The sequence below is a fragment of the Bombus flavifrons genome, chromosome 10 (genome assembly GCF_040668555.2).
Source record: "Bombus flavifrons isolate JBK064 chromosome 10, iyBomFlav1_principal, whole genome shotgun sequence".
In the NCBI taxonomy this organism is placed as follows: Eukaryota; Metazoa; Arthropoda; class Insecta; order Hymenoptera; family Apidae; genus Bombus; species Bombus flavifrons.
In genome coordinates this window covers 8786170-8802873 of record NC_138451.1, presented here as the reverse complement: position 1 = coordinate 8802873, position 16704 = coordinate 8786170, and the positions used below count along the sequence as shown (strand labels likewise).

The window sequence follows — 16704 nt, the reverse complement described above, 5'->3', positions numbered from 1 at the left end:
GATTTTAAAGGATTCGATTGATCGGAGGACACGGCCGTACCTTCGTAATCTCGACACGATCCTGCTATTATCGTCCCGTTATGTCATAAGAACATTAGGAAGCAAGATGAATGCCGAATTCCAGCCTGTGAATGAATGACCGGTGTTCCTCGCAGAAACATCCTCTCGCGAATTGATTTACTGAATTTTTCCTCGCTAATAAAATTACAAATTCATGGTTGGCGAATATCTTTTCGATGGGATAGGCTGTGACTTCTTAGTTACTTCCTGGAATCAAGGTGAGGCGCTATAAGATGGAAAAATATTTCGAGCGTTAAAGATATCTTAGAGTATAATTAATTCGTGTGTTGCGATGAGAAATGATGAAGTAAGGAAATTTGAATAATAATGGTAATAATTAAAGATAATCGACTGAGAAGAATAATAACTGTTAATTCGATAATAACATTAATAAATAAATTAGAAAAATACGACTGGACAAAAACTGAAATATACGTAACGAAGAGGAGTAAATCACTTGCTAATATGCTGCATATTGCAAAAAATTATCATTGTTCTCTTAAAAAATAAGGGAAACACGACGTAAGAAGTTTTCCATAGATTTGCATACTCGAGTTATTCGTAGTGAAACCAATTATCTAAAATTAGACTACGTTTAAGAACAAAAGAAAACAACTGCTTCATCGCTAACAGGAAAAAATAATAGAACGTACTGATAAGAATAAATAAGTAAAAGAATTATTTACGGATTCGTTCATTCATTCACTTCTCGGAATTATTTCCACTTTCAAGGAAACAACTTCATTGCCGACAAGAATTTTTTGAATTAAAATTAAATATACCATAAGCTGCCTTACGGCGAGGATATCTAATAATACATCTGATTGTTAGGAATGTAGCTACATTGACGATAAATCATTATGTAAAAATCACGTACTTAATTTATTCACGATCAACTTGCAATATTCCATAACAGTATTCTGCAATCATTCTGATGCGCGGCCCTTCGTTAATATGCCAGTCTTACAATCAAGATCCGTGAATTTCATCGTTCTCAACAGCTTCGGCACATCCATAGATATTGTACTCATTCATGCAAGAAACGTCTCAATTGACGCAGTGCGCGAGAACCGCGGATGACTCACAAACGTTCCCTGAATGAAAATCTTATCACGCGTCGATCTCCTTTTGAAACTCTTCCGATTACTAGATCGCGGATTTTTATGCATTTATAGTATAGCAGGTTTATTTGAGTCATGCAAGCTTCGCCGTTTTTAAATTCAATCTTGATCTTCTACAAGTTTGAACTGTATAGAATGATCAAACTTGTTATGTATTATGAAACATCGTTACTTTTTAATATAATAACGAAAGAATGAGAAAATATGGTGTACTTTAGGTACTTTAATAAGAAAAAATTTGGAAAATGATTCGAATAATGCCATAGTTGAAGTATTCGAGTGAATTAATGAGGAGTTATCAGTTATTAAGAGAGAAGTAGAATCTAGGGAATACAGTGAGACATTGTCTTTAGATGGAAACTCTGTCCATATGTCACGCCAAGTAGTATTGCCATAATTTGTCCGATAATAAGGAGAACTGGGTCCAATAGACAGACACAAGTTTAATTTCGTTAAATGGTATATAATATATAGATATCAGTTGCCTGTTCCTAAAGAGGTTTAGACAGACACAAACGCGAGTAGTATTGACATCAGTCGTCTGGCCGAAGGAGATCTCGACTCGATAGACAGACACAAGTTGTTCCTTGGATCTCCAAAGACACCAGGTGGCAATAGCTGGAAAGAATAATTCAAAAAAACATCTAATCAACGTCTTGAAGTTTTTCAAATTTAATTAACTCCATCCTCGGATATCTCTATCGTCTTTCATCGCCTTTTTATCAACATTCAATCTAGTACTTTTCTCGTTTTCAATCTTGACGATATCCTATCTCAAACACAATCTCTAACTCCTTAAAGAACTGGAACAACCGTTAAAAGAACTGGTCAAATAGACATGAACCAGTAGTTGCCAAGCAACGTTACGTGAAATCGATATATAATTCTTTGAACCAGGATGCATACAAATGATCTGATCAGGGAGGGATCACGAATCGTTAGTCGAACATATGGAAACGTTTGGTCACCATCGATAGAAGGATCTGACTTCGTAATAATTTACAAGCGAAGAAGATCCTTTAATAACTCGATTAAAGCCGCATTGATGCTAGTTTCTCGTGGGGAACAGGTGTGCCACATACCTCTGTACATCGCGGACATTCTCTTCAATTACGTCTCAAGCCAGAGGTCGACCTCAAAGCTTGCGTTACTGTAAATTATACCGCGATAGTAAAGATCCACAGGAAATCATGTGTTCGGTAACATTTCTCGTCCTTCCACGGCAATTATCTCACATTGTCGTCTGGATAATCAGAGTTTCATTAAATAGGGATCTTTAATGTTACTTAAATTGCACTTATCGTTGTATTCGAAGTGCGTGAAATGTATTGCTTTAATGACCAATTTAACCATGTTATTGCGAGATTGTTGGATCATTAGATAGACATCAAGGATTTACCGGAAGGTTTTTTTTGTTAGACCTTGTGTCATCAGATTGGATTAAGATGTGGTTAACTACACGTAATGCCGATGATCATTGTTACTCTCAAGATTTTTCGAAAACATTTTTCTACTAGGCTGCTGACAAATAAATTATAATTTTTGATAAATATCGATCGTGTGAAAAAGCGCAAAGGGCAATTACACGTTTTCGAAACTCCATGATATAATTATGTGCGAATGTAACCTCTATTCTAACGTTTACTTTCATAGACGAAGAACATAAATGCAATCGAAATATGTTAATACGGTTGCCACATAGAATAGCAATTAGATCAGATCGATCACTACTATTAATGAAGTATCAATACCAATCTAGATATATTAAACCGATTTTTATTTTGAAGATCATCGAATAACTCTATCTCTTTAATTATATTTATAAGAATATAAATTTTTGCATAAACATCGTCAATTTGCCGATAAGTCCATCAAAACCCACTCTTCTCGTCTAAGTTGCGGAATCTTCGCAGAAAAAGTAACGAGAAAAATCCTATGAAACAACTTTCCGAGAAAGAAGCAAGGCGATAACATGTAGTTCGATGAATGACCTAGTATCGATAATGTTACCTAAGCAGCCATCGTAGACGTCAGACAAGCTTCTAGACGAAGTGGACGTTGATCTCAACGACGCTAGTACCGCTTCTGTTCTCACGCAAAAACACGGAGGCGAAAGGTGTGTTATGCAGTACAAAGGAGCACGGAATCTGGATTCAAACCGATGACTTACATTTCGTACTTTTCGCCGTTACGTGTATTGTCCTCCGCGAACCTGTGAATTTCATGCTCCATGGCTACGATTCGATTATGTAAAACTATGGCGCGAAAAAGTAGGTAGGTGCTCGATGTGAAATTAAAAAGTTGTTTCGTGTTATGGCCAGTGATCAGGTAACATTTTTGAAAAGTTTTATACGTGGCTCGTAGCGCCGTGTTAAGAAATTAGCAGTAAAATTGTGAAAATTTAATGAAATTCTATTCCATGAAATCAAACGATATGCGATGAATACAGATGAAACGAGATATTCGACGAATAACAAAAATATTTAATAACTTGGCTAATCCTTGACGAAAATAGTCAATCGCTAATGATATTTAAGTCGTCATAGTGTTAAGAACAAAATGACTGTCAAAAGCTTTTCTAACCGATATTTCCTTACGCAACGTAGTGTAACGCAAGCGAAAGAATTTTTCTCCTCCACGGATCACGTTGAGAATCATATTTCTCGAAAGCTATTTCCTTTCGTCTGATCCACGTACTTACATATATAGTTAATCTTACCGCGAGTATCTATGTACGCTCAGCTACAACATTCGTGTCAACATTCGAGATCTTCCTTCGACGTTGTATCGATGAAAGGCGATCTTCCAAATGTTTCTACAAGGCTAGCATTTTGGTTCACCGATTCGCCAGTCTCGCAATATTTGCCCCAGCTTGCGAAAGCATCGTTATTTACCCGATGCACATTGATCACTACGTTCGTGAGCAACGTTGATCGGATCTATAATTCGTCATGCAGGAATTACGAAGGCACACGTAGAATGTAGGCTACCGTTTACGTTTCCCACGTCCCCGGCCTATCTTTCATCGACTTCTCTTTCTTTATATTTACATGTTTGAACTCTTTGCAAGAAATGAATTCATTATTATTCATTTGAATTAGTGGTTTCTCCATTAACTGTTTACGGTATATTATGTTATTTGTCTTTTGCTATATATTACCAGTGAATACTGAATTATACAAAATAGATACAATTGACGTAAATTACAGCCATCCACAAAAATGGATATATAGATTCTTGAGTTATATTTCTTTAATTATATCGGTAAAGGTATGAATCTGCACAGACACTCGCAGTGAGTTCGCGTACTTTGTAAAGAGAATATTTTTATTGAAATAAAACAGGCTGATTTATTTCAATAAAAGGCGTGTAATACATCCGCGTAATGCAACAAACGTAATGAAAAATCTAATAATACAAGTGTCAGGATTCACCAGTGATGAAAATAAAAATATGTAGATCAGAAAGGATTTCATTGTTTTTAAATGGAATTGATGAAAATGTTATTACACGAGGCTGTTATTTTGTTACAACAAATAGATTTTATTTTACTACAATCAATTCTTTATATCGAATGATTTCAAAAACGATCCCAGAAAAGATAATCGCAGATTTTTCTATTGCCCTTTCGAGGTTTCCCTTAATTTTTGTGAATGTCCCAGTACTTATGAATTATGAATGTGATTGTATCCTAATTTGTACACTACATCAGAATACGTCACTATCGTCGCAGGTGTAAGGTGACTAGTCTTCCGCCCCAAATGACAGCCCCCCAGGGAATATGTAATTAGTTTCTATTGAGCAACGTCCCGGAATGTTTCTTATATCCTTCTAGGAAATTCACGCCACGCAACACCCATGGCCAACGTGCTCTATTAATTTCAACGTCTCGATGCTTTTCATAAGTACCCGTTACAGAAGGATTAAAAAAGTCAAATATCAGTAGACCGGTTCTCCCACATCGAAACAATCCAGAACCTACCTCGTTATTAAAATACTATTAACGATTGGCTAATTGTAACATACATAGTTTCACGGAGCGGAAATCGCGTTTAATTCTATAAATTCTACGCGTTTTGGTATGTAGATTGGTGGCTCGTTTTCGAAATGTGCCTTGGAAACTTTACAATTTTATTTGTAAGTGAATGACCTTAACATAGGTTCAATCGCAAATGGCCTTAACATGTGAAGCTGGACAGTATATACAAAAGAAGTAGTCAGATATAACATTGAAATAAACAACATGAAATACGACATTATACATTTCGTCCTGTATGTTATATATTTCCTATATATACAGGAAGCATTTCTATATTTAAAGAAATGTTTAAAGAAACATATTTGTATAAATTTTTCCATTCTTCGTACAATATGAATTTACTACAGCTAATTAATGGTATGTATGTGTAATGAAATTAGGCCGAGCGAATCAAAAAAGCCGACGTAGGTTCTCTATGTTAATTTATTGGCTGGCTCATCCAATGCAGTGCGCAGTAATTTAACAATAATCGCATTGTAAAACTATTCATGCATTCCTGTGCGTGCGTACACACGTGCAATGTTCACGAGAGTAGAATGCCAAAAGCATAGACGCCGTGCGTCAATGAAGGAAATCTCCCTTATTGTACGCAAGATATGGAGAGTGACGACCATTGGGAAATAGGATTTGCAAATCGAACCAATGTTAATGACCTTACATTTGCATTTGCGAAATTTGTTAGTCTAACTCTATGGTGAATACTCGTTTCAGCCAATAGAAGGATTTTCGACGATATTATGAATAAGTCACGTAAAATCGATTCTCATTGTTGTAATACTATTCCAATACTATAACAACAACACAAATAATGATTATTACCATTAAGGTGTATAAAAACATAGAGACTTGTAAATGGTGGTAAATAAAATTCGACTCTACTCATCATTCATCTGTATCTATGATGTTTGAATAATTAATGCAATGTCTATATTATTAAAAACATCCATAAATCGGACGATAATAAAAAATTTACCTAAAAAGTCCCTGTAATTCATATTGTTATACTGTAATGAATCATTACATTAGCAATGATAATTTTTATAGGGATAATGTCACGTCCCGCGCCCCGCACGATCCGTAGCGCGAAAGTAAAATTGATAATTTCTTTCAAATCAAGATAATTTAAAACGTTTATTTGAAACCGTGTTTAAAGTATTTGAAGTGAAAGGCAGTTAAAGCTGCTAAAAGCTATATCTTGCGAAAACTTATCTAACTATGTTTCTATATTTACCTAACTATGTTTCTATAACGATATTAAGACAATTTAAACTGTAAACAAAGTCGGCAGTTTGAACAAACGTTGGAGATCTTCCCAAACATTTTCAAAAGAAAGACTCCGACGTTTTTTCATCTCCGACAGATATAAATAAATGTAGCGATTCAGAGAAGTTAGTAACAATAATTACCATTCGTCTATCGAATAATTAATTACCGTTCGTCAATCGAGTAATAAATAATTACCGTTCGTCAACCGAATAATTACCATTGTCTATCGAATAGTTAGTTATTATTTTGTCAATCGAAGAATTACCATTTTATCAACCAAAGAATTTTATATCCGTCAGTCTGTCAGTCAATTGTCAATATCGAAATCAAGTAAGTTTTGAATAAATCATTACATATTGTTAATTTACTTTCGAACATCTTTAATCCTCTCCCGTGCTAGTATTCCCGCACATAGCAGGTTAGTCGAAAGTGGAACTTATTGCCAGTTACATTAAACGTCAGTTAACGCTACCGAACGCGACAACTAAATAGAACGTGACAGATAAAACTCTAATCAATAAATAACATACAATAACTATTGGGTTATAACATAAGTAAGTTCAGTTAAACTCAATACATTTCCTTTATTATAACCGAACTTATTTATGTTAATCTAATTAATCCAATATAGTCAAAGAAATAATTAAATTTAAAGCATTCTAGATTTGAAGGAAGTCTTATAAGAAGCGTAAATTCTTGATTGAAGAATCAGTAAGTAAGAGCCAACATTTATATATCTACGTAGAGTACTACACCGAACAAGCCGAGAAAGTCAAGAACGTGGATTCCATGGGTTAACCATGCTCGAAGAAGGATATCTGACGGGCCAGTTAGCCTACTTACGAAGACTTGAAATTCGCCCCGACGCGACGTCATCATGACCGGTTCTCACTTTTTTCGATAATATTGCCCGGCAGTGGCCCACGAAATCTAAGAAAAGGTTTCCTATGCGATCAGCGCCCAACCAACGAGACACAATTTACCTAAGACTTGCGTAATAATTATGGACGACATCGCCGACGTGCCGAACTCGTGTCTTCGATTTGCCAGGTATTGAAAGAGATTTCAAAATCCGGTCTCTGTGTCACTTTCGAACAGAGAAAGTCGTGCAATTCATTTTGCCGTTCGTAGAACGTTTTATAGAAAACTTTCGTTAGAGATTGCTAAGACACTTAGAAATTGAAGCGCGAATAGAAATTGTTCAAATGGAATATTAATGTTCCCAATGCATGAAATTATTATTATTAATGATATTATTAATTTTAAATAATGTTTTGTATTTGTTTCTTTCGATATAATAATGATTTAATATAATTTAGTGATCTTCAATGTTTGCATTATACGGAACATGAACGAAAAAGTTAAATTTGACTATTGCGCATGCGTTTCGCGGTCTTACACCGCTTGTATTGTCGATATAATGTTTAAACAACATTGTAAATATAATAATACGATGTTATGGTAAGAATAGTAAATTATAATATAAAATATGATTTTTTATAATATTTTTTATATGAATTACTAAATTTTCTAACACAATACTGTTTTACAATTGTAATATGACTAACGTCAGTAGCAGACGGCAGCTAAGTCGTCTGCTAGAAACAGCTGACAGTTCTGATGCATAAAAACGTGGTTATAAGAAATTTATTTAGACTATTATGCATCTCTCATCCTTAGTTTTACGAATTTACATGTATAGCATGAAAATAAAACCGCTCGTATGAAAAATCACTGTTTACTTTCCGATATCTCACATAAATTTCTCGGTAAAGAAACACCGATTTACCGACACATTTGAGTAGACATTATGTAATTTACAAAATCTACGAAACTTACTATAATTCCTTCTCTTATACATTTCGTTATTATTATCTATCACCTTATCTTCCTTTTCATATATACACATAAGAATTAAACGAAAAATATTATATGTGAGGGCGCGGAAAGATTTTTATGCCCGAAACGAATAGTAGGTTATGTTACTAACAACAGAAGAATTACTCGAATATCTGACTGAAAGTGCACGAAATAAAGAAAATTTTCGCTCGCATCACAAAATACTAATACTGTATGATCAGAACTATGATTTGTAATTGCATCGTGACTATGCTGATTCTAGATAACATTATACAAAACGTAACAGTGCCAAGAAGTAAATTTAACATACCTGACAATGTTGAACCAAGGTACTGGTCGGATGTTCGATTCTAGGTCGTGACTTGACACATGTCGTTGAAACTTTCCTTCGTAATTGGGCGAGATGTCTGAACTGGCACAATTTCTCTGCACGAGCACAGAGCCTACTCGACCCTATACACGCCATAGCGAAAACTGTAGTGAGCCGAGTCACACGACTTACGAAGACTTTCGAGTTCCACTAGCCCCACCGACACTTCAAAATCACTTCCCCACCCACTTTTCCCTTTCCCGTCCCTACCTGTAAATACACCTGCTACACGCGACATTAGTCGGAACAGAACTATACATTATAAATTATAAGTAAAATATTAATCATTGAGTATTCTCCAACAAAATATTGGTAGACTTTCAGAAGAATGCTAAATTCAAAGTCTATTAGCGACCTCTAATTGATGCTTCTATTATTTACTTTCCAAATTCTTATATATAAATTATTTAATGGTTGCTTTCTTTCACTATTTACAGCGTACATTTCCAAATAAGCGTACACTTAAAACAGTTTCTGTGAATCAGAATATATTCTGTAGCGATTCATTTTAATTTTCATACTATTAATCTCTGTTAAATTTCGTAATAATTTTGTTCTTTGGTTATAATGAATAAGGTGATTGCAAGGTTTGTAAGGTACACTAAAGATTTGAATAAAGTGAAACTATATATGGGAATTAAAAAAAGTTATTAAATTTCGTGACCTTTTGCGTTTTAAGAATAAATTTTAACAATACATGTTCATCTTGATTTTACTCTGTGTTAATCTTTATGATCTATGGGGTACATACTTTAAACATGGCGAACGGTATTTTGAGTAGGCTTTATGGAGCATTTAAAACATTTAATCAAGTAGTTGATACTATATTACGTCGTGGCTTTCCGTCAGGTAATAAGAAGGATATTCTTATATTATACTTACATTTAGGTATTATATATAATTCAGAAGTGAGATATTTATATCCTTTATTGTCCCTAACCTCTTTAAAATATTACGAATTTAAATTGTTTATTATTATTGAAAATTGTTAATGTCATGCAAACAGTAGAATAGTATATGTTTGCATATCTAATCTATTATTATTATCAAATACCATTTGCTTTTGATTTAGGTAATTTATACGCGATCGAATGTAACGCTATAAATGTGCAGACCATTAATTTTCCTGGACGTTCTATAAAGGATGTTTTAAATGAAACAATTTTATGGGCCGTACCTAAGAAACGACGAAGTATAGAAAAACGTCTTTCTAGAAGATTTGGTATTCCTGAATATATTTGGAAACCCCATGTACCAAAAACAAATATCTTAATGTGTAAAAAATGTGGTCACGATTATGAAGCTGGTACACTTTGCGGTAAGATATATAATTTTGAAAAGAACTATGATTTATTGCAACACTAGCTTATGATATATTTGGCCTTTTCCAATTTTTATAGGATACTGCTATGAAATAGTAAAAAAGGAAACAAAAGAAATGCAGAAAGCTATACAAGATTCATTGGGATTGCAACCTGTTGAACAGGATGTTATAGTATTATATGAAGGAGAAAGAGAACAATTACAAGATAATTTTTGGAAGGTATTTACATAATGTTACATATCTAAGATGAAATATTTTATTTTATTATTATTGTACATATAATTTACGATTATGTTTTTTTATAGAAACAAAGAATCGTAGAATTACCTAAAAAGAGGCCTGATTGGTTCAATCCAAATTTACTTCAGCCAACAGTGAAAGAATTAACTGATTCAAAACAAGAAGAATTAGAAACTGAAGTTTCAGAAGATGTTAAGGATAAGTGAATAATTATTTTATATTGTTAAGATATTTTTGTTCATATTAAATAAATTTAAACAAAGTAAACTATTGATAATTCTTGTTTTATTTAAAAATGTGTCATTATTACAATTATAAATATTGTGGTAATATTTTAAATCTCTCCTATATTTCTATGGTTCATGAACATAAAAATAGGTCTAATATCAGTAACAGTCACTTTTTTTACTATTTATGTAGTTTCATTATTTTTATATATGATAGTTTGCTTTTATTAAATCTTTTCTGAATCAACAATTTATAAAATTTAATAATGAAAAACATTTCTATTTCAGTTACGATTGATACACTTTTCACAAAACTTGGTCATATTTACATTTACCATTCTCCTTTAAAAAAAGCCACAAAGATATATAAAATTCTCTATAAAATCAAAGGTACTTCATTGTTTATACCACAACCCCCATCCTGTACAGTTATTAGTGAACAATTTCAAACCCATCTACAGATACTTCTTTATTAAAGTGGCTCAGAACATGTTCATGAAAATCTGCAAATGTGACAGCTTTTCCATAAAATGATCCACATAATGGACAAATTTTATTGTTTTGATCTGCATTATCTGCTATATTTGAACACTTTTCCAAAGATAGGCTTGTAGTTTGAAGACTGGTTTGAGTTGCACCATGCTCTTTAATACTTTCATTGAAATTAAATTGAGTACCTGCTTGACACATTTTTTTATTCGCATTTGTACGGCAATTATTACACATTAAGCCTGCAAAATTATATTTGAGGTTAATTCCTTAAAATATATGAATAGACGTATTTTCATCCTACTTAGTAGACGCAAAAGTATCCATAGTGTCTTCACTGAACAAAGTCATCAAAATATGAAAAATAGTTTATATATTCTAAAATTTATAATTATGTGACTATATTGTAATAAAATAACCTAGGTTTTTTTTAAATGGTACTAAACACGACCATATTAAAATGAATTGATATTAAACGATATACACATGATATATTTAGGAAATGAACAAATTACTAACAAACCCGAATGTTTACTAAGCGAAGATACCAATAATTCTTCATTTATACCTTCTTTTTTCTTCTTGAAGTTTTGCAGTGCCCTTTTCAGTTTTGCCTGTTGTGCCAATAAAGTGCTTTTCATTTGTGAGAGCCTAGTATCATGCTGTTTTAATAATTCTAAATCTGTATCTGAATCCTCAGGATAAGTAAAGCCAATATTTCGTAAGTCTAGTTCAGTACCATTTTGTAATTCAACCATCTAATTAAATAATTATTGTGTAAAAGCAATTATTAATTATAAAAATGTTTTATTATCTTACCTTATCTTATCTTCTTGCTTACCTCTGCATACTGTTGTTCTAGATCTGACTTTTCTAACATAATACTATTTATAAGTCTAAGTGATATCTCTTCTAGACTTTGATCTTTCTCGCCTAGATCAAGATGTAATAACATAATTTTCGTTAAACATACAACCCAATTAAAAAATGAATATTGAATACATACCATTGTTTGTGGTTAATGTACATTGCTGATTATTATCTTCTTTAACAGAGCTAGAGATATCACGGAAACTATAGGACACAATGTCTAATGGTTGCGCTGCAGAATGTTGCTTAAGTGTATCGGAAATTTTTGTCAGTTGACTTCCTAAGGACTTGTTGGTTCTTATTAATTTAGTCAATCTATTCCATAACTGTCGGTTTTCTCCTGCTACCATAAAGACTTGGTGAGTAAGTTGGGATTTCTGTTTCTTGAGCTCTTCTATTTTTTCCTGTCAATCAAACTATATTAAAGTATAAGACATTAAAATATAAAATACATACATTCTATGTATTACTATATATGTTATACAAACCTTCAAGGTTTGTACAATAGTTTTTTCATTATCATTAGCTTTTGTAATGGCTGCAGATTCATCCTTTCCACATTGAAGTCTCAAACACATATTTTCTTCTTCAACAGTAGCTAATCTTGTTTCCAATTGTTGACAACGTTCATTCATAGTTTTAAATGCAACTAACAAGGCATAGTAGTTGCCACATTTTTCAATATCCACATTCTCAGATTGTTCCATGTCACTCATGTTGTAAAAATGCAATTAGCAAAAGTGAAAATACAATTTCACAATTTGATAATTACTAAAAAGTATTACAGAATTTGTATTATTTTATGTAAACGTATATAACCAATAAACACTTGATATTCTTTCTGTTTCCTTACATTTCGATATAAAAGAACATTCCATATGAATTTCAAAGAATTTCAAATAATAAGTAATAAATAAATTCATAAATAATACAATGAGATTGTCAAATTAGGTTAAGTTGCTACATATTTTAACACTTTGAAACTTAACACGATTTGTTAATAATTTCGGATTTTGACACTGAGATACGTATAACAAATAAAATTACTCAACGTAAATTTGTTAGTTTGGGGTAGTCCCCGTTATCATTATCTATTAGTGATATTACCGATTGAACGTAGAAAAGGTTGCCATAAGAACAGTCGAGGTAAAGACGTTGTGTGTGGTACTGTTTTGAATCGTTGAAATCACATGCATTGAATTTGCAGAACAAAATCTTAGTATATATTATAAAATAAAAATTGTATAATCTATACATCAATTAATAACAAAGTGAACAATAATAAATTATTTTCAATTAAAGAAATTTCTCTTTTTGTGATAGTTTCGTTATCGATTCTCCAGGACTATTCTAAACTGCTAATTATTAACAATTTTTACACATTATATATGTTTTTAATAAGGACATTCATAAAGCAGGATAGAACAATTGTCTCAATTTCTAAAATAATTATATTATTGAAATATATTTAGTAAAAATAGTATGAATAATTAAACAATATACCATAATGGTATTTTTATTAATACATACCATATTTTATGTAATAATAGCAACTTCAATCGTGTAATATATAAAGGCTTATCATTTGGAATATAATTTTGTTCGTAATTGTTAACGAATATTGTCTTAAATATGTTTTCTATTTCTCAATTTCATCAATTTGGCTATTTGAATAGATCAAATTTACGCGCGCTCGTATATAAGAAACCCAAACGCTTCTATTGGCCCAATATATTGTAAAGCCAAATCGACTGTTTCTATTGGTGCAGAATATTGTCAAATCAAATCGAGCGTTTCTATTGGTGCAAAATATTGTCAAGTCAAATCGAACGTTTCTATTGGTGTAAAATATTGCGAAGTCCTTGCCGCCAGTAATTCTTCGGAGAAGGGTGTCGCGGAACGGCATTGTACTGCTCAAATTTGTGGAGAGAGAGTTCGTCGCGTCACTGCATCATAATTACATTTTCATTTCGTCTTTATCATCATTTCTACACTTCTATCTGCTTCATTTAAATAGTACGTTTTTATTTAATCACTTATTGACCATCATTTTAGTAAAATTAAGAAGTATTCTGCATTTTTTTTTTGTACTTTTATCGTTGACGCATACTTGACGGTTAGAGTCATATTACCGACCTTGGAGCAGAATTTGGGTTCTATTATCCCTTAGTTTCACTGTAATTGGTTTAATTGTTATAAATTGTTGGTTTTCATACATTTATTTAAAATTTTCGGTTTCCTTTTGTACAGATTATTGGCTGGTCACGTGATTGAAAGAATAGGGGTTCACAGCATAGACGCCACAGACGATTAATAATCGATAATTTATACTGGTACGAAATAAACGCCATGGATGATTAAAATCAATTCGTTGATTTTTCATGCAGATTTGGTAATGATTGAACTAATTTTAATTTAATTATAATTCCATAATTTGTTGAAAATATTAAGATTAAAGAAAAAAAGATTAAAAAGATCGTTTTCTTAAATATTTCGGGTATGTAGATTATCATTAATGATAGGTTATATAATAAAGTATTAATTTTTTTATATTAATATGTAGCAAATTACACGAATCATATAATTGCTATTAGAAAATAATCTATTACGAAGTTATTATATTTTTATACATTTGTACGAGAAAGTCAGTTTATTATTTTCTCGAAAGAATTTGAATAAGACATGTTCAGACATGCTTTTGTGCAAGATCATGTATACACTGTAATCATTTCAGATATGTTTAGTTGAAAATTTAATTTGTTACACGCATTGCCGAATCTTTATAAAGTGTAACATAATATATTAGTTAAAAATATTTCCAACTCTGATAACAAACATTCACAACTGAATTCTTCCTGATGAATTATGTTTTAAAATATTAACAAATATTGGGAAGTATATTAGAAAATATCTTGCAATACATAAACAGTGTTTGAAATATTACATGTATATTCTATTTTCTTCATATTTATATGTAATAGTTGTTGGTGAAAGATGAATAATAATCGGTATATAGTATATACATTTCGAAAAACAACAGTATTTCCATGCTAAACACTCCCCCCTCCCGCTCCCTGTTAATACAACTTTTTTTCAAAGGATATTTGTGGCCGCGCGCAATGCGGTCTGTAGAGTCAATGTTTGCTTTGTAATATTTTTTATATTTTCTAGAGCACGATAGCTATTAATAGTTATAAATTCAATTACAATAGTTATACGCGAAATTAGTCAGTGTGTTTGCCGATTATTAGTTAGACGGACGCGCTAATAGCCTTTTCTTTTCTGTTTTTTTTTTTTTTTTTTTTTGAACATTCGCTTTCGGTAGTAGAGTCGCAGGTTTCACAAGAGGATACAGCCTCTCCTGGAAATCAAGATTGTAAGTATTTATGTATATTGTATTCTAATTTATTTTATTATTCGTATTTTGATCGAACTCCTATTAATTTTCATTGACATAGAATCTAAAAGTCATAATATTGAAATACACAATAAAAATGTTTAGCATGCTTCAGAAATGATTAGATTCCCATTATTTCTAGGTTAAAAATTGTTATTTTAGCACTCCAATTTTTATAGTAATTAGATTTCAATTTTTATTATTATTAAAGTCTTAAGTTTGAATAGTTTTACTTTTTATTACTTTAAACTCCTTAACTTACTTACCTTATCTTAAACTTACCTTAAACAATGAACGATATATTTTTAAGAACAAATTATAATATTTCACATGTTTTGTTTCAGTTTTTTTATAACTCCCATTTTTTCCTGTGCTTCGGAAAGGACGCAGTGATGCTTTAAAACTTAGCATGTAAGAATTTTTGCTTTAATTATTATTAATTAAAAAATAAGATTTGATTTTGAACTTCAATATCAGAATTCCAATTGTTATAGTATTTAGAGTATACTAGCAATTTAACTTTTGTATTATTAATAGAGTTCAAAATTTGTATAGAGTTTCCTATTTCATTATCTCAAAATTATTGTTCGATCATCAGCTAGTTTTCAAAATAAATTATTCATATAAAAAAATGATTCACTCATTCATACTATTTATATATGATAATTCATATCTTGTTAAAGGTTTATCACTGCTTACTCTTCCTCCTATTTCCTGAAAAGGACTTAGTAGTGCTTCAAAAGCTTAGAATGTAAGTAATTTTGTAATCTGTGCTTCATTTAATTCTATTCTTTGTATTTAAATTTGTCATTCTTGAATTGAATATTCCCTTCAAAATTTGAATTAATAGAGATTAATTTTCCACTACTTCAAATTTTCCAAATTATTAACGTTATGTTTAAGAACAAATTATAATATTTCATGCCTTGTTATAGATTTTTTTTCCATGGGATTGCCTGCCTTCTCTTTAGTGACAGCCTTCACGATTGCTTTCCTTGGGCTACCGCAGCATCGATGACCACGTTCCTCGCATCTTATCGTGAGTGAAAGATCCGAATCGACACGGGTGATTGGTTGTATTACGTAGAATTTTTTGCGAGTACAGTGACCGCGGGTATTTATTATACCCGTGGGTAGTAATATTTTCATTTTCTATGTATTATTTATTAGTTCAGGATAGGTCTTCTTGCACATCGCGTTTTTTCCTATATTAATTACGTTATACTGACAAATTTTATATTAACAATATTAATAATGGTACTAACTGATAAAAACGACATTAACAATTAATTTGAATATTTGTGATTGAAGATATACATTTATGTTCGTTATAATCATTTTTAAAGTTGGAATATATTAAAAATGTATATATACAGAAAGTCGTAATGATTTAATTAAATATTTCGTAGTGATGAAGACGGATGCCCTCCGACTTCGTTGG

At 31.7% G+C, this 16704-nt stretch overlaps 3 protein-coding genes and 1 long non-coding RNA gene across 5 annotated transcripts in view; 2 read left to right on the top strand and 2 right to left on the bottom strand.

Annotated features, from left to right (window-relative positions):
- The window catches only part of qless (decaprenyl diphosphate synthase subunit 1 qless), a 51778-nt gene extending 42889 nt beyond the window's left edge, over positions 1 to 8889 (bottom strand). Inside the window, exon 1 of the mRNA XM_069122597.1 lies at positions 8657 to 8889. Within this exon, the coding sequence (XP_068978698.1) occupies positions 8657 to 8812 (156 nt within the window). The 5' untranslated portion in view covers positions 8813 to 8889. The remainder of the gene's footprint in view (positions 1 to 8656) is intronic.
- A 525-nt stretch (positions 8890 to 9414) lies between these two features.
- Positions 9415 to 10557, top strand: mRpL32 (mitochondrial ribosomal protein L32). The gene is made up of 4 exons (XM_069122602.1): positions 9415 to 9565; positions 9789 to 10034; positions 10117 to 10259; positions 10346 to 10557. Exons 1-4 carry the CDS (start codon positions 9448 to 9450, stop codon positions 10484 to 10486), a joined length of 648 nt encoding a protein of 215 aa, XP_068978703.1. The 5' UTR covers positions 9415 to 9447; the 3' UTR covers positions 10487 to 10557.
- On the bottom strand, positions 10544 to 13023 carry spn-F (C2H2-type zinc binding domain-containing protein spindle-F). 2 transcript variants are annotated; one of them, XM_069122600.1, is made up of 6 exons: positions 12974 to 13023; positions 12355 to 12637; positions 12003 to 12270; positions 11838 to 11929; positions 11565 to 11754; positions 10544 to 11238 (listed from the first exon to the last, which is right to left on the bottom strand). In XM_069122600.1, the coding sequence occupies exons 2-6, from the start codon at positions 12580 to 12582 to the stop codon at positions 10940 to 10942; spliced, it is 1077 nt and encodes a 358-aa protein (XP_068978701.1). In that variant the 5' UTR covers positions 12583 to 12637; positions 12974 to 13023; the 3' UTR covers positions 10544 to 10939. The 2 variants fall into 2 exon arrangements, with proteins under 2 accessions (XP_068978701.1, XP_068978700.1); XM_069122599.1 differs by having other exon boundaries at positions 12720 to 13017.
- A 707-nt stretch (positions 13024 to 13730) lies between these two features.
- Positions 13731 to 15640, top strand: LOC138184460 (uncharacterized). The gene is made up of 3 exons (XR_011174320.1): positions 13731 to 13882; positions 14117 to 14199; positions 15608 to 15640. It is a non-coding gene; the product is annotated as an uncharacterized LOC138184460 (long non-coding RNA).
- Positions 15641 to 16704: the final 1064 nt, after the last annotated feature.

Coding starts and splice junctions, on each gene's coding strand:
- mRpL32 (XM_069122602.1), top strand. CDS start 9,448: ATGATCTATGGGGTACATACTTTAAACATGGCGAACGGTATTTTGAGT. Junction 9,566..9,788: donor ACGTCGTGGCTTTCCGTCAG/GTAATAAGAAGG, acceptor CTTTTGATTTAG/GTAATTTATACGCGATCGAA. Junction 10,260..10,345: donor TACAAGATAATTTTTGGAAG/GTATTTACATAA, acceptor GTTTTTTTATAG/AAACAAAGAATCGTAGAATT.
- spn-F (XM_069122600.1), bottom strand. CDS start 12,582: ATGAGTGACATGGAACAATCTGAGAATGTGGATATTGAAAAATGTGGC. Junction 11,930..12,002: donor TACATTAACCACAAACAATG/GTATGTATTCAA, acceptor ATCTTGATCTAG/GCGAGAAAGATCAAAGTCTA. Junction 11,755..11,837: donor TAGAACAACAGTATGCAGAG/GTAAGCAAGAAG, acceptor TTATTTAATTAG/ATGGTTGAATTACAAAATGG.